Source organism: Vespula pensylvanica, chromosome 4 (genome assembly GCF_014466175.1).
Source record: "Vespula pensylvanica isolate Volc-1 chromosome 4, ASM1446617v1, whole genome shotgun sequence".
NCBI classification, from domain to species: domain Eukaryota; kingdom Metazoa; phylum Arthropoda; class Insecta; order Hymenoptera; family Vespidae; genus Vespula; species Vespula pensylvanica.
Window position 1 is genome coordinate 4,678,474 of NC_057688.1, and position 25,214 is coordinate 4,703,687.

The 25,214-nt window shown below is 32.7% G+C and overlaps 2 protein-coding genes and 1 long non-coding RNA gene across 15 annotated transcripts in view; all 3 read right to left on the reverse strand.

Annotated features, from left to right (window-relative positions):
• The window catches only part of LOC122628712 (zinc finger protein 3 homolog), a 44,562-nt gene that overhangs the window by 15,990 nt on the left and 3,358 nt on the right, over positions 1 to 25,214 (reverse strand). Inside the window, exons 5-6 of one of the 13 annotated variants that reach the window (XM_043811261.1) lie at positions 1,885 to 2,055; positions 185 to 1,677 (exon numbers count right to left, since the gene is read on the reverse strand). The exons of 6 other annotated variants lie outside the window; for them this stretch is intronic. In XM_043811261.1, the coding sequence (XP_043667196.1) occupies positions 510 to 1,677; positions 1,885 to 2,055 (1,339 nt within the window). In that variant the 3' untranslated portion in view covers positions 185 to 509. 6 more of the 13 variants (XR_006327103.1, XM_043811265.1, XM_043811260.1 and 3 more) reach the window with 6 other exon arrangements.
• LOC122628720 lies at positions 5,357 to 5,717 on the reverse strand. Its single transcript, XR_006327104.1, has 2 exons — positions 5,578 to 5,717; positions 5,357 to 5,464 (listed from the first exon to the last, which is right to left on the reverse strand). It is a non-coding gene; the product is annotated as an uncharacterized LOC122628720 (long non-coding RNA).
• LOC122628715 (gastrula zinc finger protein XlCGF26.1-like) lies at positions 18,291 to 23,362 on the reverse strand. Its single transcript, XM_043811272.1, has one exon. The coding sequence runs from the start codon at positions 21,103 to 21,105 to the stop codon at positions 19,888 to 19,890; it is 1,218 nt and encodes a 405-aa protein (XP_043667207.1). The 5' UTR covers positions 21,106 to 23,362; the 3' UTR covers positions 18,291 to 19,887.

A 25,214-nucleotide genomic window follows, 5' to 3' on the forward strand; every position in this document is an offset into this window, starting at 1 on the left:
TTTTTTTCTATAGGCTAGAGAAAATAAATTTGCATTGTACGTACGTACCTATGTATGTATGTATGTAAATATATATATATATATATATATTTTTTATAGCAGTATAAAAATTCATGAATTAAATTCATGAGTTTGTTAAAAAATATTAGAATTTCGGAGAATTTTATAGGCGCAAATATATTTGTCTCGATAATAATAATAATAATAATAATAATAATAATAATAATAATAATAATATACAAAAAAAAGAAGAAAAAAAATGTACAAAGTTCAAAATCTTGTACTTTGAAATAATCAGTTGCTTCTTTCTGAGCGATTGATTGACGAGTTATTTCTTTTTAGTTCGTTCTTTTTTCATGTAACTTCGAGCCGATAACAATGCTGATAAATAGATCGCAATAATTTTTAAAGACGTAAACTCAACCTACGTACACAATGAACTTTCTTTGTGCGTTTATCTCATAGTGAAAAAAAAAAAAATGAGACGAAGGGAGATATGATAAGAGATCTTATTTTATATTCTTATTCATGATGATCTTGTCTTGTACACCGTGCAAGAGATTAGTAATTTTGATCGGCGGTGGTGGTGGATGCGCACCAGGATGTTTCCTTCTGTGCAACATCATTGGAGATCTCTGTGTGAAACTTTGCCCACAGATGTCACAAACGTAAGGACGTTCACCAACGTGAGTGAGCAGATGTATCTTTTGTGAACTCAAACAGCCAAACGTTTTCCCGCAAATCGCGCAGAGATAAGATTTTTCTCCGGAATGTGTTCTCAAGTGTTTCGTCAGGCCATATTTAAATTTAAATTCCATCCCGCATTGTTCACAGACGTATTTCATCTTGTGTAACTCAGCATGATTATCAAGATTTTTTTGACTTTTGAATTTCTTCCTACAAGTCGAACACTCGAATTCCTTGATTTTAGTCTTATGTTTATAATGTTTGTGAAAGTAAAGAGAACTTTTACTTGGATATGAAGACCCACAGATATCACAAACGCAAGATTCAGTATCATGGTCCTTCATATGCGTAGTATAGTCCGATTGAACTTTAAACATTTTCCCACATTGCTCGCAACTGTAATTGTAATCTTCCGTGTGTTTACGAATATAATGGATTTTTAAATACGGCTTTGTTCTGGCCTTGAAGTCGCATAATGTACAAGCATGTAACTGTGCCGGTTCGTCGTGTATTTCCATGTGTCTTGATAAATAAGCACCGGTTTTAAATCCTTTCGAACAAATTCGACACTTGTGAGGTCTCGAATTACTATGTTTGAACATGTGACTGGTGAGTTTACTCTTGCGATCAAAGGTAAGGTAACAGATCTCACAAGTATGTGGCTTTTTTTTTAATCTAGATAATCTATCAGACTTGGTTTTCGTATTTTTTTCTTCACACATTTTTCTAAAATCAAGAGGAGTATCGTCCAGATCATCCGTAGTATCGGTTTCTTCCTTAATCTTTTCTTCCTTAAGTTTTTGTTTACTTCTCGTTTGCATAACACTATCCCCCTTTTCTTCTTTCACTACATTTTTGTCCGTTGAATCATTTTCGTATGGGTTTGGTTCCTTCATCATAAAGACGCTCAAAGATTTCGGAATGCGAAAGTAGTCGTCTCCCAATTTCACTGTGAGAAAAGATGGACCGAGTGAGTTGAGTGAGTTATACCTAGAAACATTTCAAAGCCAATTTTCCAATCAGTGATTATCCTTAGGATGAACCCATCTGATTTACGTTGTGTGTCTTGACTTCTTTTAAAAGATATTGTTATCTTATCTAGCATGCAATAATTGATACAAATTTCAGCTTGCATTTTCTATTTCTTCAGAAAAAAGAATAATAATAAGAAATTTTATTATAAATCAATTACTCTACCTTTCGGATTGAGCTGCGATATTACTTGTTGATGCATTAGGCAGCTCTAACGTATTATCATCACCAATATTCTGTACTCCATTTTGAGTAGATGCTACGAAGAATGGCTCATTAACCACCGTCATCGTTATGCGTGGTTGGATGTATAAGGGATCGTTGTTATTGGTCATCCTAAAACAATGAAACGTGATTAGAATCGAATGATCACAATTATTTCTTTTTCTTTAACCATGCGATAAATGGACTCACAACTATTTGCAACTTTCTTGTAGAATATGGTACTTCTTATATTTTTATGTATATATATTTATATGTATATACATATATACATACATGCATATATATATATATATATATATATATATATATATATATAATACTCTCATTATACAATTTCACAGTAGTAATAGAATAACTTACGTTTAAAACGTTTATTATTCATATGGAAATGTAATACTTGCAAGAAAATCACCACGTTTTTGTCATATATGTATTATCTCCAATCTATAATATAAATATATACATATTTAATTTTATTTTATTGTATACATCTTTAAACAAATATATAACACAAATAGAGTTCATATAATGCATATACAAAATAACATTTATGGCGTCCACTCTCATATTTTATTTTTATGCGTATACATGATTACTTATACGTATATATTCTTTTTAAAAGTCAGAATAATTTTATGAAATATTTATATACATGTATATCAAAGTATATAGATCGTATAATAACCGTAACCATTGCTATAATCATACATGATAATTAGTATGAGTTTCGTACTATATATCTTCGTTTAAGCACTTGTGGTGTGGAAAAAAAAAAAAAAAAAAAAAAAAAAAAAAAAAAAAAAAAAAAAAAAAAAAAAAAAAAAACCATTGCACTTAATTTTTATAAAAGAAATAATAAAATTGTATGTTTCATTTTTTTTACTTATTAATTATTAATCAGACTAGTTAAAAATCATTTTGATTTCATGATTCGATTTTCTTGTGAAATTTTTTTATCAATCTTGCCGAATTGAAAGTATTTCATATTTTTTATTTTTTTGTAATTATCTCGTATATCAAAAAATGTTTTTTATTATTATAATTATAATTGCCAATTATTTTTGTAATTATAACTATTTTATAATTATATTACAAGTTGTCAAAGAATATCTTCGAATAATTAACAATTCTTAAAGAATCTCTAACTTAATAGATAAAAAAGAAAAATTAAATTCACTAACTCTTTAAATATATTTTTATGAAACAACAAGAAAAGAACTTAGTTATTAACTTTTGTATTACAAAAAATTTCAATCTTTATCGACTCGAAAAAAAAAAGAAAGAAAGAAAGATGAAAAAAACTCTTCTTTTCTCTTTTTCTCACTATTAGTCAAATCACTATGGCATACAGATACAAACGCACGCACGCACGCACGCACGCACGCACGCACACATGCACACACAATAAACATTTTATATAGATTAAAAATTTAAATAGAAGTAGAGTAAAAAATATATATTCTTCTCTGAAAAATAAATTATTCAAGCATGTTTCTATGGAGAACAACTCGTAGACGTGCATGTACGTTCAATGAGACGTTTTGTCTATCTGACCGTTTTGAAACTTTTGCATGTAACTTCTTGCGAGTTCAGCAATTTGTGGACTGGGTAATGCCAATGGTGGAAGGGGTCCTGGATGATTTCTACGATGTCTCAAGAGGCTGGATCGTTGCGTAAAATCTTCTTCGCAGATGTCACATTTGTATGGTCGAATTCCGGCATGAGTTAAAACGTGTTGATGAAAATTACTAACGCATGTGAATACTTTTTGACAAAATATACAAGTAGAACTACTTGGTCTGCTGTGTTTGAAACGTTTATGATTTTTAAGTTCTCTACTTCCGACAAAACTCTCACCGCAATCGGTACACTTGAATCCATTTTCGTGTTGCAACAAATGTCTATCCAATCGACTTCTGTGACAAAACTTTTGAGGACAGAGATGACAAGGAAAATTGTAGAGTTTCTTACGAGCTTTCCTTTGATGAATATATTCGTGGCCTTTGACATCTCTTACTTCTTTACCGCAATACCGACAAATTTGTAACTCAAATGGATGAGCCTTCTTTATGTGATTCGTTAAATCTATCTTTAACTTGTAACTTCTACCGCACTGTTCACAAACAAAAATTGGATTGTTCCGATCATGAGCACGTATGTAATGTCTCTTCAAACCACCCTCGCTTTTATACTTCACATGGCATTCCATACACTCGAAAAAATAATCTGGCCTGTGTATCACTTTGTGCACGTCGAGAGCAGTCTGCGTGTTGTAAGATCTCTTGCACATGTCACATTTGTACTGTCTTTGATGGACTACCATAACATGCCGTTCGACACTTTGTTCGTTACTGAATTGTTTATCACAGAATGGACAAACGTTACGTATTTTGTCCAGTACGTCAACTTCGACGTTCTCTTTGCAAATATCCGCTGAAGGATCCGTTGTTGTGCATTTTTTTATCGATGAATTTGTTTCTAAAACCGGCTCGCCGGTATTAACAAATTGGAAAATCACAAATGTACTTTCCTGATGTATTTCCTCTTCCTTGTCTTCCTTCACATCGTCCTCTTCTTCATTTTCCTTCTTAACAATCTTCTCCCTCTTCTTTACATCCTCCTCCTCCTCTTCCGATGTTTCTTCTATCTTAACTTTTCTTCTTTTTCTCTGCTTTCTGATACATTTTTCTCTGAAACAAGTATGAATATCATTAATAGAACGAACATCTTCAAGTTATAGGGCAAAAAAAAAAAATCCATCTCAACATGCAAATATCAAAAGAAGTAATCGAGATTTCGTGTATGTACGGGTACGATTTTAATTTTATTTAGCCTTTACGTCCAGTCTCTCTTTGACTATACTTGAGTATCTGAAAAAAAAAATTAACATTTCGTATTTTGAAGAAATTCACTTTTGTTTTTAAAATTCTACCTGTTCTATCTATTATTCTAGAAACTTCGAAAAAAAATAGAAAAAAAGAAACCACTTATTTTGTATATGAGTTAATAAAGAAAATTATATAAAAAAAAAAAAAATTATCCTCTCTGTTAAGTTTATAATGTATTTTTATATGATTAGAAATATTTTGGATCACATCACAATTATTCCTTCACAATAGAATCAATTGATTCTGTCAAGAAAATTGTCTGATGCATTTTCACTACTATTGAAATCGTTTTTGCCTGAATATTTTCTTGGATGTTAAAAATTGAATCGTCCATCTATATTTTCATCTAATCGTGTTTCAATTACCTTTAATAATTTTTTACTAATTTATAATTTAATTAATGGAACCAAGTATACTTTTACACTGCACTATTAAGAATTTCATTTTTATTTATTTTTTTTTTTTTCTTCTTCTTCATCTATTTTCTTTCTGACAAATTTCACGAGTAATGGAAAATATTGTCATTCCTTTCAGTACTCAATTTTATTTCTTATCTTTTCTACATTAACATTATGTGATTACATACTTCTCTCCATATCTCTTCTCAATAGTCCTCAATAAATATCGATTATCTGAAACATCCAATCAATTTAGTAAATAAAAAAAGTTAAAAAAATAAATAAAAAAAAAAAAAAAAAAAAAGGAATACAATTGTAACAATACATAGGAACGTTTAGAAGCTTACTCTTATAAGGAATTATTCCTAGGATTTATCAACGTTCTTTTTAATAAGCCTTCTGGATTTGGTCTGAGAAGATTTTCATAATTTATTTAACAATCTCTTTTCTTCTCTTTCTCTCAATATATATATATATATATATATATATATATATATATATATATATATGCATACTTTACATAACTTACTTTATACAAAGCTAATGAAAAAATTAAAAAAATTTCTAATTGACCAGACAACGATGGATCTTTCTGAAAATTTTTCTCGATCACTTGCTGATCATACAAAATATTTCGAATTTTGGAACGTCACAGTTTTCTTTTTTTCTCTTTTGGTAAAACAATATTAAGTACAACGCAAACGAATTCATGGTTTTTTCTTCATTTCTTTTTTTTACTTAGGCGCGACAAAAGAACTTATTTATCTTTGCATTATTATTTATCTCGATTAACTGTCACATACCTTACATCATCATTATCATCATCATTATCATCATCATCATCATCATCATCATCATCATCATCATCATCATCATCATCATCATCGTAATCATAATCATTATTATCGTAACTAACTAACGATAAAATCTAGACTTTTTTTTTATATACATTCAAGCATATCAATTTACGAATACTTTCACTCACTTATACAATATCTTAGTGCCATTCTTTATCCACACACTTTATCATACATTATGCAAATGTATATAATGGTATAAAATCTTGTGACTGCTTCGAGTTATCAACTATTCTAAAAGCATACACACTTCGCTCTTAACACACATTCAACTGATTACTATCACGAACGAGAATTTTTTTATTTACCTCGTATATATCCTAAGTTAAAAAAAAAAAAAAAAAAAAAAAAAAAAAACAGAAGAAAAAAAGAATTTTCATTAATACACAATTAAAATCAAGTACGATGTGCAAGATGATACAATTGATTCGTACGAATTTATTTCTTCATTGTTCTTCTTTGAATATAATCAAACGCACCGTATTTATCTCTTCGTTGTGTGATTGAAGGCATATTGAGATATTTTCCTTTATTCTTAGCTAATTTTAAAGGGATTCTAATTCAACACAAAACAGTTTAATTAACACAATTCCTTGTCGTCCCAGATTAAAATGCGTATTATTCCTTCCTTTTTTTCTTTCATTCACTCGTTACACTTTCTCTTTTGCATTTGAATTTTCTTCGATCTCTGATATATACAATGATCGATGGATCACACTCTTCAGGAAGACTCAAGAAGATCGATTAGTTTTATAATGAAAGCATTTTCTCTGGCGCGAGTAAAAATCGATATGGTGATAAGTTATACTCGCTTGCTTCGGTATACATACATACATACATACCTATATATATATGTGTGTGTGTAATTCTTATTTTATTTTAAGCTATATTAATAATAATAATAATAATATTAATAATAATAATAATTAATATAATAATAATTAATATAATCAAATAATTTACAAATTCTTTTCGATCATTTTTAAGAAACATATGAACTTATAACATATGAATACTTTCTACAAAGAATAATAAAGAAAACAAAAACAAAAAAGGAAAAAAAAAAAAAAAAAAAACGGATAATTATTAAATTTGTGACGAATATACAAAAAGAGAGTAATAGAGCGTTACGCATTAAGGAAGCCATGGAACACAGTCTTACAAAGTAAAAAATAACGGCGAAGATTCGAAACGTATATTAAAAAAGCGAAAAAAACTCGAAGAAAAATGAATACAGGTACGAATTAATATACAAATCGATAACGAAACTACGAAATTATCTGGAGAAAATTCATTTGATCGATAAGTAAGTTAAACTTCGTTTAACGAACACATATACGCATACATATACTCAACTGCATATATACGCAAACGTACACACATACATAGCCGTCAGATAAAAACAGAGACACCAAAAATCGAATTCGATCGATCATAAAAAAAAAAAAAAAAAAAACAAAACCAAAAAAAAAAAAAAAAAAAAAGAAAACTAAAGTCATTATTGATCGAGTATAATTTTTTTTTTTTTAAACGCAAGTAGACTTCTGGTGTGCTGTGAGATTACCTTGACAGGAGAAACCACGATGACAGATCTGACAGACATAAGGTCTCTCTCCAGTGTGCCCACGTCTATGTATAGTTAGAGTCGATCTTTGTGAGAATGCTTTAGGACACTGATCGCATTTGTATGGTTTCTCACCGGTGTGAACGCGCCTGTGCATTCTGAGATTCTCCGAATCGGTGAATCCTTTCCCACAGATGTCACATACATAGGGTTTTTCGCCGGTATGAATACGCCGATGTTTCTTCAAATGTTCAGCACTGCTGAGACTTTTGCCACAGTAATCGCAGAGATAGAGTTTGGTGGGGTTGTGGCTTTCCTTGTGACGAAACAATGACCTTTTAGTGGCAAGAACACGACCACATATGTCACAAGCAGTGCTTGTAACCTTGTTGGCCTTCATTTCTGGATGCATTCGACGACAATGTGCCGAGAGTTGTCTTCTTAGATAGAAAGCCGTTCCACAGACTTGACAGACAAACGGCTTATCACCGGAATGAATATTGTAGTGTTCCTGCAAATCGATAGCCTTGCGGAAATGTTTGTCGCACTCGTTACACTTAAACGGTAGATCGGCCTTGTCCGTATGCCGTAACATGTGAATGCTAAGAGCAGCTAACACCGTAGTCTCGTAGTCGCATTGCTTGCACATGTAACTCGGATAGAAGTGGGTCTTCTCGTGCCTAGTGAGGTCACGAAAGAGACGGAACTTTTTCGGGCAGTGTTTGCAAGTGAGATCACCCACGGTATGTCGTAACAAGTGTTTTTGGTAATTGCTCTTGTGCCGGAAAACCTTGTTACAGGTCTTACAAAGTAACTCCAATTCTGGTTTTTCTTTCTTGACCTTCTTCAAAGACGTAGATCTGCTAACCATCGAGGTCCCACTCGATTTACGCGTCCCCTTACGACCGTTGTGCTTCTTCATGTGTTTTCGTAGATTCACATAAGTCCGAAATACTCGGCCGCACTGAGCGCAAGTATTTTTACGCTTACCCTTGTGCTCGATCTCGTGATTCTCCAGAAGGGTTTGACTGGCGAAGAAAACGCCGCATAATTTGCAGTTATACGTCAAAGAAAGATCCTCCTCTTCGTCGTCAGCCTCTACCTCCTGTTTTATCACCTTTCGTTCCCCATCATCAATGGCACCGATCGTTAAATTATTTCCTCCTTCTTCGCTCGCACCTTCTTCCGGACACTTCGTTATGGTTGATCTCCTCTCGGGCTCCGCGTCCTTCTTTACCAGGTCGAGTTTCGCGAACATTACCATCGGGTAATAGTCTTCGGAAAAGGGTAGCCGGTTGTGATACCTGAAATGTGAAAATTCAAATGGCCACATCAGTATCTCATATCTCTTTCCGCTATCTGATGATGTGTGTGTTTTTTTTTGTTTCTCTCTTAGCGACTGTGGCATCTGACAAATCGCAAGAAATCGTGCCATTCGAACGACATTATTTGACACAATTCGATACAAGCAATATGAAACGATCTATTTCAACTGAGATTATAGATCCATACTAGGCTTTAACGCTGTGGGTTTATTCTACGGTCACAATGTTACAAAAGTCGTGATGGTGGATATCGATCGAAATCCACAATGTTTCTTAGAAAATGTAGGAACCAAGTCATATCACGTTACAAACTTCGTTGAATCGTTTACAATGAATTCTTTCAATCTACAACGTTTTTTTTTCTTTTCTTTTCTTTTAACAACACCTCGTATCGTAAAACATTTATTCCCTCTAACTTGAAAAGCGCTTGCGAATATTACAAAAATGAATACTGGTGATCTTCTTCTTACATAATCAATCGGACAATGTTACGTTCCTAATCAAAGAAATGACATTGTATTATATAATGCGAGACGCTGTTTAGAAGAAAGAAAAAAAAATCGCTCGAGATCCATAGACATAGAAGAAGATCCGGATTGATCACCTTTTCGACGAAGTTTCACAATTTTTCGGTATCACTTAGTGAAAACGATTAGGTCGTTTACGTTGGTTGAACGATCATAACGTTGACCACGTGTATCTTATTGTGAGCGTTCAAGAGTGCCCTGGAGACAAAAGATTTGTTGCAGAGATTACACTGATAGGGTCTTTGTCCAGTATGATATCTCTTGTGAATGACCAAGGTGGAATGTTGAGTGAAAGATTTGCCACAAGTGTCACAAGAGTATGGCCTCTCCCCGGTATGAGTTCTCTTGTGAACGACGAGAGTAGTCCTTTTGTGAAAAGCTTTGCCGCAGACATCGCAAACGAGTGATTTCTCGCCACCGTGAAGTCGAAGATGGTCCTGAAGTGAACCTTTCGATGAAACTGATTTACCACAAAGATGACAATCGTATTTGTTCTCTCCGGTATGTGATTTAACGTGTACGACCAAAGAGTTCTTATAAGCGAATATCTTGCCACAAAATTCACACTGATGTTTAACCGGTTTGAAATTAGGATCGTGTACCTTCGTATGTCGTACCAAAGTGTGATTATTGGGAAACGATTTCCCACAGGAATGGCACACGTGTTCCTTGGCACCATGCCTCACGTTCATATGACCATGTAACTCGGCATTCGTAAAGAAACCTTTGTTACATATTTCACAATATCTGGTATACTTCTCGAAATGTCGTCTCTGATGAGTCGCCAATTGCGAGGCCTGAACGAAAGCTCGACCGCAAACGTCACAAACGTAATTCCTTTCACGCGTATGTATTCTTTTATGAACAGCTAAGGTGTTAGTTCTCTTAAAGGATTTACCACAAATATCGCATTGATAAGGCCTCGCATCACTGTGCGCAACTAAATGTCCTTCGAAAAGATTCTTCAATTTGAAACGTTTAGTACATATGTTGCATTGATAATAACGTTTCTCTGATTCTTCCAACGAAGCAACCGTACGATCTTCGACATTTTCCTTCCTTATTTCTCCTTTTTCTTCTTCTATCACTTTTAAATCTTCCTTTATCTTTTTCATCGATGTATTCTTATTTATCATCCAATCGTTTTCTTCTATCGTCATTTCTTTCTTTATGAAGGACTTTATTGGCAACGTATCTTTGGTTGTTTCTTCAACATCTTCGTCTTTTCCCAATAAGTTTTCACATCTGGAATGAAAATAAAAGTTGCCTGGGTCAGTCGATTAATGATAATAGTATCTTTTTTTTTTCTTTTTCTCTTGATCGTTTATAGTTCTGGATGATCAAACACAACATTGGGACGATCGTTAAGGACATATACAATTTTTAAGGATATGATTAGGGAACACAACTGTTTTTTTTTCTTACGTTTTAATATATATATATATATATATATATATATATATATATGTATATATTTATATATGTATGTATATATCTTCTTTCTTCTTCTTTTTTGACTTTATCGGATTCGCTGATGTCACCATTTTGACACAATAGTTTTCTTTCAACTACTAACTTGATCAAAAGTTACAATGCAAGACCTTTTATTTAGATTAAATGTACAGTTTTTTTTTTTAGCAGTTACATCAGTCGATACTCGTTTTACTTTTAGGATTTCGAACTTTTATTTCGATGTTGTATCGAGCTTCACGAGTTAACTTCCTTTTAGATAGACATTAGATAGTCTAAATCTGAAAATATAATTAGTACTTTATTACAAAAAGTTTTATCGAATTGAAATATCTACGACAAGAACTTACCTTATTACAACGAGCAATATTAATTGGGATCAAAATAATGAGATTACAGGTTTCGAAATCGAAAAAAAAAAACATATAGATATGTATATACATATATTTTTTTTTTTTTGATAATTCGCTCGTAACTTCTATCGATTACAAAACATATCATTAAATAGATTAATCTATGTAATTAGATTCTTTCTACTTGTAGAAAAAAGCACCATAAGGATAATTTATCTAATATCATAATCATATTTTCTAATATAATGCATTCGAATAAAAAAAGCAATATGCATCGAACGAGTATTTCTAAAATATTGTATAGTAAAAGATCGTTTCAATAGAAGGCCGTTATGAAATTATATAATAATTAAGAGAATATAAAAAAAAAGAAGTGGGACGAGAAAAATGAATATTTAAAGAACACAAATTGTTTTACAAAATTTGTGACTTATAATATCTACGTTAGATGCATAAGGTATGTACGTACAAACGATAGCACTTTACAAAGCGATTGTATTTCATTGATTCAAGTATGATTCGAATTTTATATTACGATCTTAATTATTTACATTAATCTAATGATTTAATTGAATACTTTATAAAAGAAAAATCTGTTTATATTGGTAGTAAAGAAACCAATCTTCATCAACATAACAATGAAATGAATGTACTTCCTTAATATGGCACAATATAATTAACAATATAATGAGAAACCTCATTCTCTATCTAAAGTTTACTTTCATAAAATGTTATTTTGTTCAGAGATAATTGAACTGATAGATGAAATTTTGTTAAAAAGATAAAATGATAATAACAAACAGTGTCTTTTAATACACAAATTTGATTAGTTGCAATAAGTCGAGTATAAAGGATATAATATGGACGGTAAGAGAAACCGTTCGTCGTGCTAACGATGTTTTACAACATTTTACATTAACAATTTGCACAAAATTCATGAGTAGAGCAGAATCTCTTATTTGAAAATACATAGTACTAATATGATATTGTTTCTTTGGTTTTATTACTTGCTTTCACTGTGCGACTTCATGTGCGAATTTAACGACCCTTGTTGAGTAAATCTCTTCTGACAGACTTTACATTCGTAAGGTTTTTCTCCTGTGTGCGTTCTTAAATGTACAACGAGATATTTCCTAACGCTAAATGCTTTTCCGCATACTTCGCAAACGTGTGGCTTCTCACCGGAATGTATTCGCATGTGAATTTGCAAATAGGTTTTACTCGACACCGATTTTCCACATATTTCACATGTTATTTGATTCTCACCACTGTGGATCTTCAAATGTACCTTCAAAGCAGCCTTCCAATAACTTTCAAAATTGCAGATATTACACTTGTGTTTCTCCCGTTGACCATGAGACTTGATGTGCATATTCAAATAAGCTGCACTAGCATAAGGAGTATTACAAATTTTACAAATGAATGGTTTCTCACCGGTATGAGTTAACAAATGTCTCTCCAACGTTTGATTCGTGTAAAATCCTTTACCACAAATCTCACAGTGAGTCACGTATTCCTGATTGTGCTTCTTTTTGTGCAAACGCAAATCGTATCCGGACACTTTGGAGACTCCGCATATATCACAAGTAAAACGTTTGTTGTGTTGCTTCAAATGTGTCTTCAAAAATTCTTCGGTTTTGAAACATTTACCACAGAGAGCACACTGATATGGTTTCTCCTGTTGATGAGCCTTGATCATATGTTTATGTAACTTCTTCTCGTTAAGAAATACCCTATCACATTCTTCGCAACGATTATCGTACTCCATACTTTCTTCGGATTTATTCTCGTGCTCGTATTTGTGCTTGTGAAGTTGAAACTTCTTTCGGAATTTCTTACCACAAACGTCACATTGATAAATCGTCGAATATTTCCTGTTCGATGGACACTTACTATGATAACGTGTATCCCTTTCGTTTCTTTGTATCTCCGATTTGCAATATATCTTTCTTGTTTTCGTTGAATATCGTAAAGGATCGTTCATCATAATTTCTTCGTTTTCAATATTCTCCAACTCATCGTTTTCGCGTTTAGATAGTTCCATTGTACATCCACCGTGTTTTCTCCTGTTGCACCTGCAATAGATAATATACGTCAACACATGTGGAGAATAAAAAAAAAAATAAAGAGGGAAAAGTCGACATGTTCTTGTTCAAAATTTCTTTTTCTCCCTGTCGTTCGTTTTCTCTGTCTTTTTCTTCCGATAACTATTTAGATTCTCAAAGCAGGCATCTAGTGACAATAGACGTTTCTTTTTGACATGTGTTTTAACGTAATAAATACACCACCTTTCTTGATGATTGGAAAGCTTGTACTTAAAGCTGAAACCTTTTTCAAGAGTTGATACGTATCTTCTGTTAAGGATTAAAATTAAAAAAAAAAAAAAAAAAGAAAAAAAAAGAAAATAACAAAACAAGATATATACACCAACCTTTTGAAAACGTTATCAGAATCTGTTTCTTTGCACTTTGTCCTTTACTTTAGTGGCATATCGTTAAAAATGAAATATTAATACGAAACCATTTATGGATTATAAATAACGTTTATAATTTATTCGAGAACTGCTATCAATATTATTAAAATTATTTACAAGGTCTATCGAATAGGATTTACAAAGATAAAAGATGAAATTTCTTCTTCTTTTTGTTTTTTTTTTTCTGAATAGACCATAGAAAAATTAGTTTGCTTATAATTTGAGTATTTATAGTTTAAGTATGATAGTTGGTCGATGTCGTTAATTAACTTACTACAAATACACGATGAAAACTTGTCTACTTTACTTCGAAGTATAATTAAACGTATATAAATGAAATATCTTTTGTTTAAATATTGTAAGATCTCCCATTGTCTGTCCTGATAATAAGATCGATTATTAATCACTTGGTGCTGTCGTGTCTGCGAAGATGTGCACTTAAAGTGCCACGTTGTGTGAATCTCTTCTCGCAAATTTTACATTTGTACGGTCTCTCACCGGTGTGAGTACGTCGATGCTTGATCAAATACTTTCTCGAACTAAACGCTTTCCCACAAAACTCACAAATCTCAGGCTTTTCGCCTGTGTGTATTCTGATGTGGGTCTTCATGTATTGTCTTCTTATCAATTTCCCACAAACTTCACAAGCAACTTGACTCTCGCCTGTGTGCGTCCAAAGATGTTCCTTATAACAATAACTATAGAAAGTCTCGAACCCACAAATATCACACTTGTACTTCTTCCTGGTACCAGGTTGACTATGAATTTTCATATGACTCCTTAAGTAAACCCGATTGCCGAAGGATTTGTTACAGATTTCACAAGTGCACGGCTTGTCGTCGGTGTGTACGCTCATGTGAGTCTTCAAGGTCGCTTTCAGATAAAATCCTTTGTTACAGATCTTACAGAACTCGGTGAACTCCTTGTTGTGACGTCTAATGTGAATTTTTAGGTAATACTCGGACGTAAGCTTGGCCCCACAAACGTGACAGATGTGTGGTGCACCATGAAGAGTCTTGTGAACGTTCAAATACTTTTTTTTCTTGAATACCTTATGACATATGTTACATTCGATCGGTCCAGAACTCGGTTCAGTTATCAGTCGTTGCTTCGATTTTAATTTCGTTATCTTTTCTCGATTTTTTTGTTTCTTTCGTTCGACGATATCCTTGCAATGTGTACGCCGATGCTTGATCAATAACAATTTTTTGACAAACTTTTCACCGCAACTGTCACACTCGTATTTTTTTTCAGCCATACGCAAAGCTTCTCGTGTTCTAAGTATCGATCTTTCAGTACGGTGCATCAACAAATTCGCTTCCGTCTTGAATTCCTCGTTACAGGATTCACATTGATACGTGAAATTAAAGCGAGTAGCGTTCCCTTGTTCTACAACGATCGAAGATTTATCATTTTTCGCGTCTTGTTGACGTGATGATCTCGTTCGTACTGTCGTTGCAATACTTGTATACCTGTAAAGACGAGAAAATTAATTGAGAGTGATTACGAATAGTTATTGACTTGACTTAACGATGCCTTAAATGTTACTTTTATTTATTTTATTATTTCTCTCTCTCTCTCCCCCCTCCCTTAAAATATCACCAGATGGATGCCGCCTGTAAAAACGAGAAAATGAAAATTCTTGTATATTTCAAACGAGATAATTATTCAGTTCGATAAATTATTATATCGGCCAGTGTATATTATCCTTAATATCCAATTTGTATCATTACTTACTTCGACGTGTTTGAATAGTCTTCGGTCGACGATGAATCTTAAATCCTTCTCAGAGTATTTCCATTTCTTCGAGAGACTATAATAATATGGATTCGTTTGATCGTTGTAATTGTTGTAAATGTTGTAAACAACATGTTACTTTCAATCGTCGAAAGTATTATCAAATCTTAATTGATAAGGAACTTTCTCTCTTTGGTATATAATTATTTGATAGAAAAGAATACGGATGTAACTTTATTTATGATCTTCTTTACATAAAAGCAGGTCATATAGTATAACAAAATATATATGAATAAATATATATTTCTATTTGTGGAAAAAAATTTTTCTACTAGTTTTTCTTTTCTCGCCACTTTGAAATTTTGCGTAATTTGACATTAGAATAAATTTTTAAATAGCTCTCAAGTAATAAATACGTTTCCATTATTATTATTATTGTTAATAATAATTATTAACGAATTTCAATCGATTGAACTTATCAGCCAAATAAAAATAAATATTATTATTAATTTAAATCTATCCGTGCATTTTAAAACGTACAACGTTAGAAATATAAATATTCTCGATCGTAAGGCACTATAATTTTTCATTTTGCGAAAGAAAAATTTATTCGACAAACATTCCTATTGATGATCGAATAAAAAAAGTGGCTTCGAAGTAATTGATTAATAGCTATGGAAGTAGGAACGAAATACGAGTACACATGATTCTAAATCTAATATGATAACTAGAAGCAAAATTGAGTATTAAAGGTAAATACTGTATAATTAAAAGTTAAAGACAATATGGACGGCTCAACACTTGGAATAGGCCAAGTTAACATCAAGTCAAAATTATTTTCTTAATCGCAATAAGAAATACAATAAATAATCTTCAATAAAACAAAAGGCAATAACTTGGATAGACTTCATGATAATCATCACACAGATTATTACTTATCTCTTTTCTTAAAGATTCTCATAGCACGTAAAAATTGTTGCTGCTTTTTTTTTTTTTTTTTTTTTTTAAATAATTTAAAATAAAATACAATAAATATAAATACATAACATTACGTTTTAAACTTATTTAGTATCAGTATCAAATACTATACTTTCAAGTGGTCCCTACAGTGAAAATCCGACGAATAAATTTACGTTTTCAACATGTAACGATTCAAAGAAAAATAACGTTAAAATAAGAGAAAGCTTAGACAATGAAATTCTATCTAATCATTTTTACGAGACAACATTTCGAGCCAAACGTTTAGTGTTCTTTTAACTCGGCAACAAAATCGTTACAGTATCCAGAGCTTGCTGTTGCTCGTGTTGTTGAAGTTGTTGTTGATACTGTTGCTGTTGCAATTCCCTTCGTTGCTGTTCCTGTTGTTGCCGTGCATTTTGTTTAGCGTGAGTCTTCAAATGGGAATTCAACATGGTCTTCGAGGCAAAAGATTTGTGACAATAAGTGCAAGGATACGGTCTGTCTCCGGTATGTCCACGCAAGTGTACGACCAAAGTGGTACGTTGTGTGAATCTTTTCTCGCAGTGTGTACACTTGTGAGGTCGTTCGCCTGTATGCGTGCGTCGATGAACACTCAAATAGTTCTGCGATATAAAACCTTTTCCACAAAGATCACAAACGTGTGGTTTCTCACCGGTATGTTTACGCAAGTGTACCGTCAAATAAGTTTTACTAGAGACAGCTTTACCACAGATAGGACAGACGTATTCATTGGACGGTCCTACGTTACCATGAGTCTTCATATGCACCAATAATACTTGTTTCCTAGAGAAACGCTTGTTACACAATTCGCAATGATGTTTCTTCTGAGGTGGAACGTAATCAGGTTGATGTAGTTTAGCGTGTAATCTAAGACCCTGACGATAGCGAAATGTGGCGTTACAAATTTCACATTGGAACGGTTTTTCGCGAGAATGCAAAAGCTGATGATCTTGATAACTATTACGTGTCGTGAAACCAAGGCCACAAATCTCGCATTGATACCTTAACTGAGTGCCATGACGTTTTTGATGAATAACGAGACTGGGTCGATGTAAAGTGACGTAATCGCAAGATTCGCAACTATAATTCTTTTCCGGTATCGCGTGTTCCTCCTGATGTTCTATCAGTGCCAATGACGTTGGATAATTGCAACCACAGTGCTCGCAAACGAACGATTCGTCCGGTACCTGTTCGTGACTTTGTAGATGTAAAACTAAAGCGTGCTCGTCCACGAATACGTCGCCGCAGAAGGTGCATCGAAGTATTGTTTCCTCGGTCATCATTACTTCAGCATTTTCCATCTTCGCTACGTCCAATGGATCATTGATCAACGGGTTGCTGCTTTCAGGGCTAAAGACGTTTTTTGTTTCGTTGATACCGCATTGCTGTTGTTCCTGAGCCTGATGATGTATCGTGATCTTTGACTCAAAATATCTGGAAAGAAGAGAGACACAAATAGGAATCAATCAATGCTCTCGTTCTCCATCAATCTTTCGTACTTTTGACTTTTCTTCTTTAAAGGGAGTCTTACGTCTTAAGCAGGATATTTACAAGGATGGTTGCCGAATACACGAAATCGTTTTCATCATTGGACAATGAAAAGCTTTGATAATTTATATCATTTTTGGTTTGTTTGTGTTTAATCAACGTGGTTCTCCTTTCTCTCTGTGCATACCTGTGTCTCTCTTCCCGCATTTAAAACTTGTGTACGTCGTTAGGATATGGAAAAGTACTTATTTACAAATCGAGGAAAAGAAATTGTATCTCTTATCGTTATCTTGTATATTTATTTATTCATCGTAAAGAGTAGTTTAGATCTGTTTAGCCATCTATTATCACGAAACTGAAAAATATTTGTTAATATTATTAAATAATATATAAAACCATATATAACACACGATGATCGAAGAAACAAAATGAAAATTACTTTCATTTCTTTGATATAGTAGATATCCTAGATACGAGTTATTACCGTTGGTCGATAATCGCAAGTGACTTTACCGACGCGCTTTTCAACAATAGAACACTTTCTTTCTTATTTTTATTAAAATTTATGATTCATAACTGTTTATGTTACGAACTTAAATTAAATAAATAATACATATTCGTGTATATTTACGATATAACATTTACGATAACTTTAATCCGACATAAAAGATACATCGATTGGTGATGAAAAATGTTTTTAACGATAATTCACCACAGATTATATGTGTGTGTGTGTGTGTATATATATATATATAATTGTATCATTTTTTTTCCTGCAGTCGCTAGATATTAATTAATTAGGTACAAATGTATAAACATTTTTATACTTACGTTTTGTAACCACTTAGTGTATTATAGCGATAAGATTTGTACCGCTTGCAGTCATGAAAAGCACCTAAATTTGTCGATAGTTTATTTTTTGTTCGACTATCATGATACTATGCGGTTTAAACCTAAAAACGTCTTAAATTCGTGTGTGTGTGTATATATATATATATTTATATATATATTTTTATGTATATATTGCACTTTGAAGTTAAATTGCATTTAAAACTCTATAAATCTCCCATTCGTCTAATCTCATAAGTTGCGTACATAAAACGCGTGTTCCTTCCAATATATTTCTTACTTTTAATGCACATGATGTTTTAAGATTAATAAGAAAAATTAGGCACATGTCTTAGGCACGTTAAACTACAAATGAAATTTCAATATATCCTACACAGGTACGAAATACCATTCTCGCGAGTAACTAACAAACTCGAGCGAGATAATTACCTAAACGTATATTACTCTGTATTCTTCATTAATATTCCTCTTTTGTTATTCCTTTTTTTTTTTGTTCACTTTTATCTAAACATATATTTCAATATATGCCTCTCAATTTTAACGATAAAAATTTCACATTCGATTGTATAATAATATGATAGAGGCATCTCAATCGATATCACAGAGATCATATTCACACTACAATCTAAATATTAAATAATTATCTCATTCTTTTACGATTTTGCATTACAACTATTACAACCTGTTACAGTCCATATAACTTTCTCTTATAAAGTTAAGATTGTTATATAAAAAACAATAATCCCAGGTACTTCGAATATGCAATTAATATAAAAGAAACGTTCAAATGAAATATAATTTTAAAGTTAATCTCTTCATCAATTTTTCTTACCTTGAACTTCCTTATCTTTCCACATATATATATATATATATATATATATATATATATATATATATATATATATACATATATGGAATATATACATATATATTATAGAAATTATATGTATATATATATAACAAAAAAATCCTCAACGCGTTAGCTGCATCATAAGCTATCACGAGAAACAACTCTTTAGACAGAATATCCTTTTCAATGTTTCTTCATATGATTGAGCATGATAGTTCTCGTAACGAATCCCTTCCCACAAAGCGTACAAGTATAAGGTCGTTCTCCAGTATGATATCGACGATGAACCGTGAGGGTGGACGCTTGAGTAAATGATTTACCACACATGGCGCATAAATAAGGCCTCTCGCCGGTGTGAATGCGTTGATGAACGACGTAATACTTGCGATGAGTGAAACCCTTGCCGCAAACATCGCAAACCAATGGTCTGGATCTGTGTACGGCCTTGTGACTGGTGAGGGATTCAATGGTGGCAAATTGTTTCGAACAGGAGTCGCAAGGATAAGAGGCCGTTGTCAACGATTTGTTGGCATTAGCAGCGACAACTGTTGTAGATGGAGGACAACCGACAACAGAAGGGTTAGTCCCGGTAACCGTAAGGGTAGGATCTGTTAGAGAGACCGCATTGCTGTCTGCTGCGAGTCTGTCGTTGATATCGATGCTAGGCTTGTGAGTTTTAGCATGATGATTGTAAAGATTACGCGTCTCGAAACGCATGAGACATCTTGGACAAGAGTAAGGTTTCTCCTGTCCGAGTTCGTGCATCCTTCTATGACGTTCCAATAGTGTACGGTATCGAAAACTTGCTGGACAACGGTCACAGCCAAAAGTTTTCTCTACGTTGCCTGTAGCAGCAGCACCAGCTGGTACGACGACGGACATGCCGGACATCAATCCGGTAGCAGAATTTGCACCACGAGAGGTAGGCACGTTCGACGAGGATGCACCTAACACCGAGGAGGAATGTGGTGCGATCTCGTGCGTCGTCTCGTGCATTCTTAGGTGCGCAAGAACGAAGAAACTCCTCGGGCAGACGGAGCACGAGTATCTCGCCGTAATTTCGACGTTTTGCTGCTCGTACTCCGGCGGCCTTGGGTGACTCGTTTTCACGTGATAATTTAACTTCAGAGCGCTACGAAACTCAAGGCCACAGGTAGGACAGGGATGGGACTCCGGGAGGACGAGCTGCGACTGATCCATCAGAAGACCACCTTGATCCGGATAGATCATCGAGAGATGAGATGGTATCGTTTGCAATGTCGCTGAGGATAACGTCGATGGCATCATCGACGATTGATTCGAAAAGATCGAATTTGCCTGGAGAAAATTACAACCGATCGCCGTCATACCGGCCTCTCCCGTCTCGGGTGAAGGCGACGGTGAGAGTATCTGACGTAGCATCCCCGATAATCCTCCAAAGGTTTCGCCACCACCTCCACCTCCTCCTCCTCCTCCTCCTCCTCCTCCACCTCCTACTCCATCCCTGAAATCGACAAAAGCCAAAGATATTGCGGCAAAGAGAAATAACCTTCGTTTAACACGCACACGGTGTGCCTTTTGTTTCACATTTGATTCTTCGTGTTCTTTTGCTTGCTTTGATTTTGCAACAGACAGTGAGCCAAAGATAGAGATAGGTAGATAGATAGATAGATAGATAGAGAGAAATAGAAATAGAAAGAGAAAAGTAAAAAAAAAGAAAAAAGGAGGTAGAAAAGAGATTAGCTGCTTGAATACGTGTTTTTCTGTGTTATCCGCGTGTATGTGTATCCGTGTAAGTGTATCATTTCTGCAAAGTGATCATCGTGCAAAGTGCGTAGGTGTTGCTGAATTATTTGAAAAAATATATATATATATATCTATAAAACACATGGAAAACGAGAGCACATGTGCGAAGTTGGAAAAGTCACTGTCTACTTTATCGACCCGAGGTTAACTTATGATTAGCTCGAATTGTTTTATTCTGTACGGGAAACTGCGAGGGGAAGAAGATAGTGTACATGTAGAGAAAAGGATGAGAAGTAAATAGAGAGAAAAAGAAAAAAATAAATAAAACAGAAAAGAAAAAAGAAAAAAAGAAAAAACAACAACACAAAGTAGTACAAAAACTTTGCAGCATGACCCGATACTAAAAGCGAAATTTTAAAAAAATGCCCTCTGGTCTTCTTCAATCCTTGAAAGAGATAGATATATGAAAAATATGTCAAATATAAAATTATTTATTTAAAAAAGAACAAAGCCTCACCTTTGGTATGCCATTTCTTGGGTGATCTTCGACTGGTAATTCTCAAAATGGACAGCTTCACTAATTTTTTCTTATTTATACACTTCTTTTCACTGTAACCTCGCGACTGAACACTAAAACGTACAAAAGGTACGTCTTAACGCTTCGACGACGGTTTACAGAATAATATAACAGTCAAATGCGCTCACATTTTTATTGAGGGGGAGGTGTTAAGAAAAAAACAAAAAAATAAATAAATAAATAAATAAATAAATAAACAAATATACAGGACAAACCGACGGAGATAACGTTAAGTTCGTAAAAAATTACAAACGAAATCGTTATCGCAAAACACGTTCCTCGTTAACCTCGGAAAGCGGAAATACGTTGAAACTTGTGCGCTACTATCGCTGCCAAATAAAAAGTGGCGCGAAAGCGCAGTAACGCGCGAAATATAAATATCTTATATAGATTAACGTTTGGCGCAAAATGCAAGCCACGTGTGTGTACGAGGTTAACGTAATTCGATATTTCAACGTAAATAAAATTAATGGAAATGCTCGTTTTCTTTTTCCTTTGTTCTTTAAAGAAACGAGCAAAATTTAAATAGACAAGTATACTCGTATTGAACGTTGCAATCGAGTAAAATTCACGAGTTAATTAATATCCCCACGTAAAGACGATGAACAAAATAAAGATCTAACGTCAAAAAAGTGACGTCACAATCGATCAACGTCTTCGAGATATAAATAGGAATTATGTAAAACGAATATATGTATGTGATTACATGTTGAGTATATAATAACATACATAAAAAAGGGGAGAGAAAAAAAAAAAAGAAAAAAAGTAGAAAAAAAAAAGAAGAAATAGTTACAAACTAATAAATATTAATTGTCTCGTAGATTAACAACATAGATTGAAGAGATACTCGCCTGAAATAAGAATTTCTCCACGTAGAATCCTAGTTTTTTGTTAGAGCGACGTACACACTAGCTGTCTCCTCTTCTCGTCTCTTCCTGCATTTCTCTAGCGATTCTAGTGTCACGTGTGACTTCCTCCGGAATTCTCGTCGGTTAAAATGTGTGTATGTGTCAAGGGATACGTTTGATATTTTTTCGTAATTTTTTTTTCTCTTTTTTTTTTTCGGTTTTGCAGATTATGATGCACTATCATATTTAACCTCTTCGTACTCAATAAAATAGTATTTATCGAAAACGTATAATATATATCGTGCATTAGGAGACGAATATATATAAATTTGGACGTGTCTCCATGTGTATTTGAAGAGTCGTCGTCGTATCAAGTGATCGCATTTAAAATATCGAGCGCAATAAACGAATCAATGTGATCTTTGACTATAATTGTAAAAGCGGAGGCATTCGAAAGCACGAGAATGACGATATATATATATATATATATATATATATATATATATATATATATATATGTACATGTATGTATGTATTTATGTATGTATATATATACACACACACACATTATATATACATATATATATTTGTATACACAGTCACGTTGGTAAGTAAGTTAACAACAAAATTGTGCAAAAATTAAAGAAATGAGTAGAATAATATATTTAATGATTTAATTCTTATATATACTTCTTTCTTATAGAGTAATATAATGAACAAATGGATATATAAAAATAGTATAAATTTTCATATGTAAAAAAAAAAAAAAAAAGAAAAGAAAAGAAATGACTATAATGATAACGTCAAAAAGCAAGTTAACATACTCTATTTTTTCTGATATTTTAAAGTAAATTATATTTAATTTTTTACATCTCATAGATGATGTACTATGAATTCATTTTGTAATCATGATTAAATTAACATTATCCCGTAAAGGATTAATTAAATTTGTTTTATTTTCTGGAATTTAAGTACAAATTTATGGGAGCAATATTTATATTGTTGTCTTTAAAAAATTGTATTATTATTTTCCCTTTATGTTTAGTTGATTATTCTGTTGCAAGACTTAATTATTTTTTATGTAAAAGGAAACAGATTATTTTACAACATTTCTACGTATTTTTTATTTGCCGTCAATGATGACCAAGTTTCCAATACTGTGCATACTAAAACACCCCCGCATCATAACGTAGTCATCTCCATTAATAACTATTTTTAGATAGCACCATTTTAAAACTTTCACCGCTCTTCCTCCAAACATAAACACCGCTGTCTATTATTATTTAAAATTTCAATTTTCGACTTATTCTTTCAAATAACAAATTCTCAAAATTCAATTGACTTTTGTAAATGATCGTTTCGTTAAGCCCTTTATAATCCACTTTATTAAATCTACTGATATCTCTAAATTATATTTTACTTCGCGAACAATACGATTATTTTTAAGTGACATTATTTTAAGTTCTTTTTTTCTTTTTTTCTTTTTTTTTTTAACTATTCTTGGCAGAGATTCAGTGGAAACTTTTTTCTCTTTTTATAACTTTTATCTTTAATAACATATATATATTTTTTGGATTGAGAATAATAAATATCCTTCTTTTCTGCATCTAAATATCAGCAGACCGTTTTTCATTTCTTATCATGCTCAAAGCATTAATCATTATTTCATAGTAAGCTATAGAAGATGCTAATAAAAATACTGTTAGTGTTTCAATGGTTATATACAAAAAAAAAAAAGAGAGAAAATAAAAAAAAATAAAAAAAAATAAAAAGAAAAAAAGAATTAAGTGATACGATGGTTAACTTACTTTCGGACGATGTAATACGTTCATTCTGAATTGTCGAGATTTTTTAATTCTTTGAGAATTCTTTATTGAAAACAAATACCATTGATATTAACAGATGACAGTCAATACTGTAATTATTAGTACAAATAATAGGCTTTCATTACTTTTTATCCAATTAATAACTTTAACGCACTGCGTTAACTTACTTACCGATGTGACTACACGTATATATATAATACATATACATACATACATATATACATATATATGAATATATAGAATCGAACGATATTCATAATGTATTAATGTGGAAGAACTTGGCGATAATTATTCCTCCGATCGACCAAGCTTTCTTAACGAGCGTGAACGATTAAACTTATATATAATCAATCGATTTGTGACTTTTTGAATCGACCAATTTGACGGTCATGTGCGGCATTTTGTGCCTTCACGTAAGCGTGGGTATATTAATATCGACAACATGTAAACATCTTCTTTCTCGACTGGACAGAGAGCTCCATGAATTTTTTCAATCTTAAAACTCAGTATCTCTTATAACTGAGAATATTAATC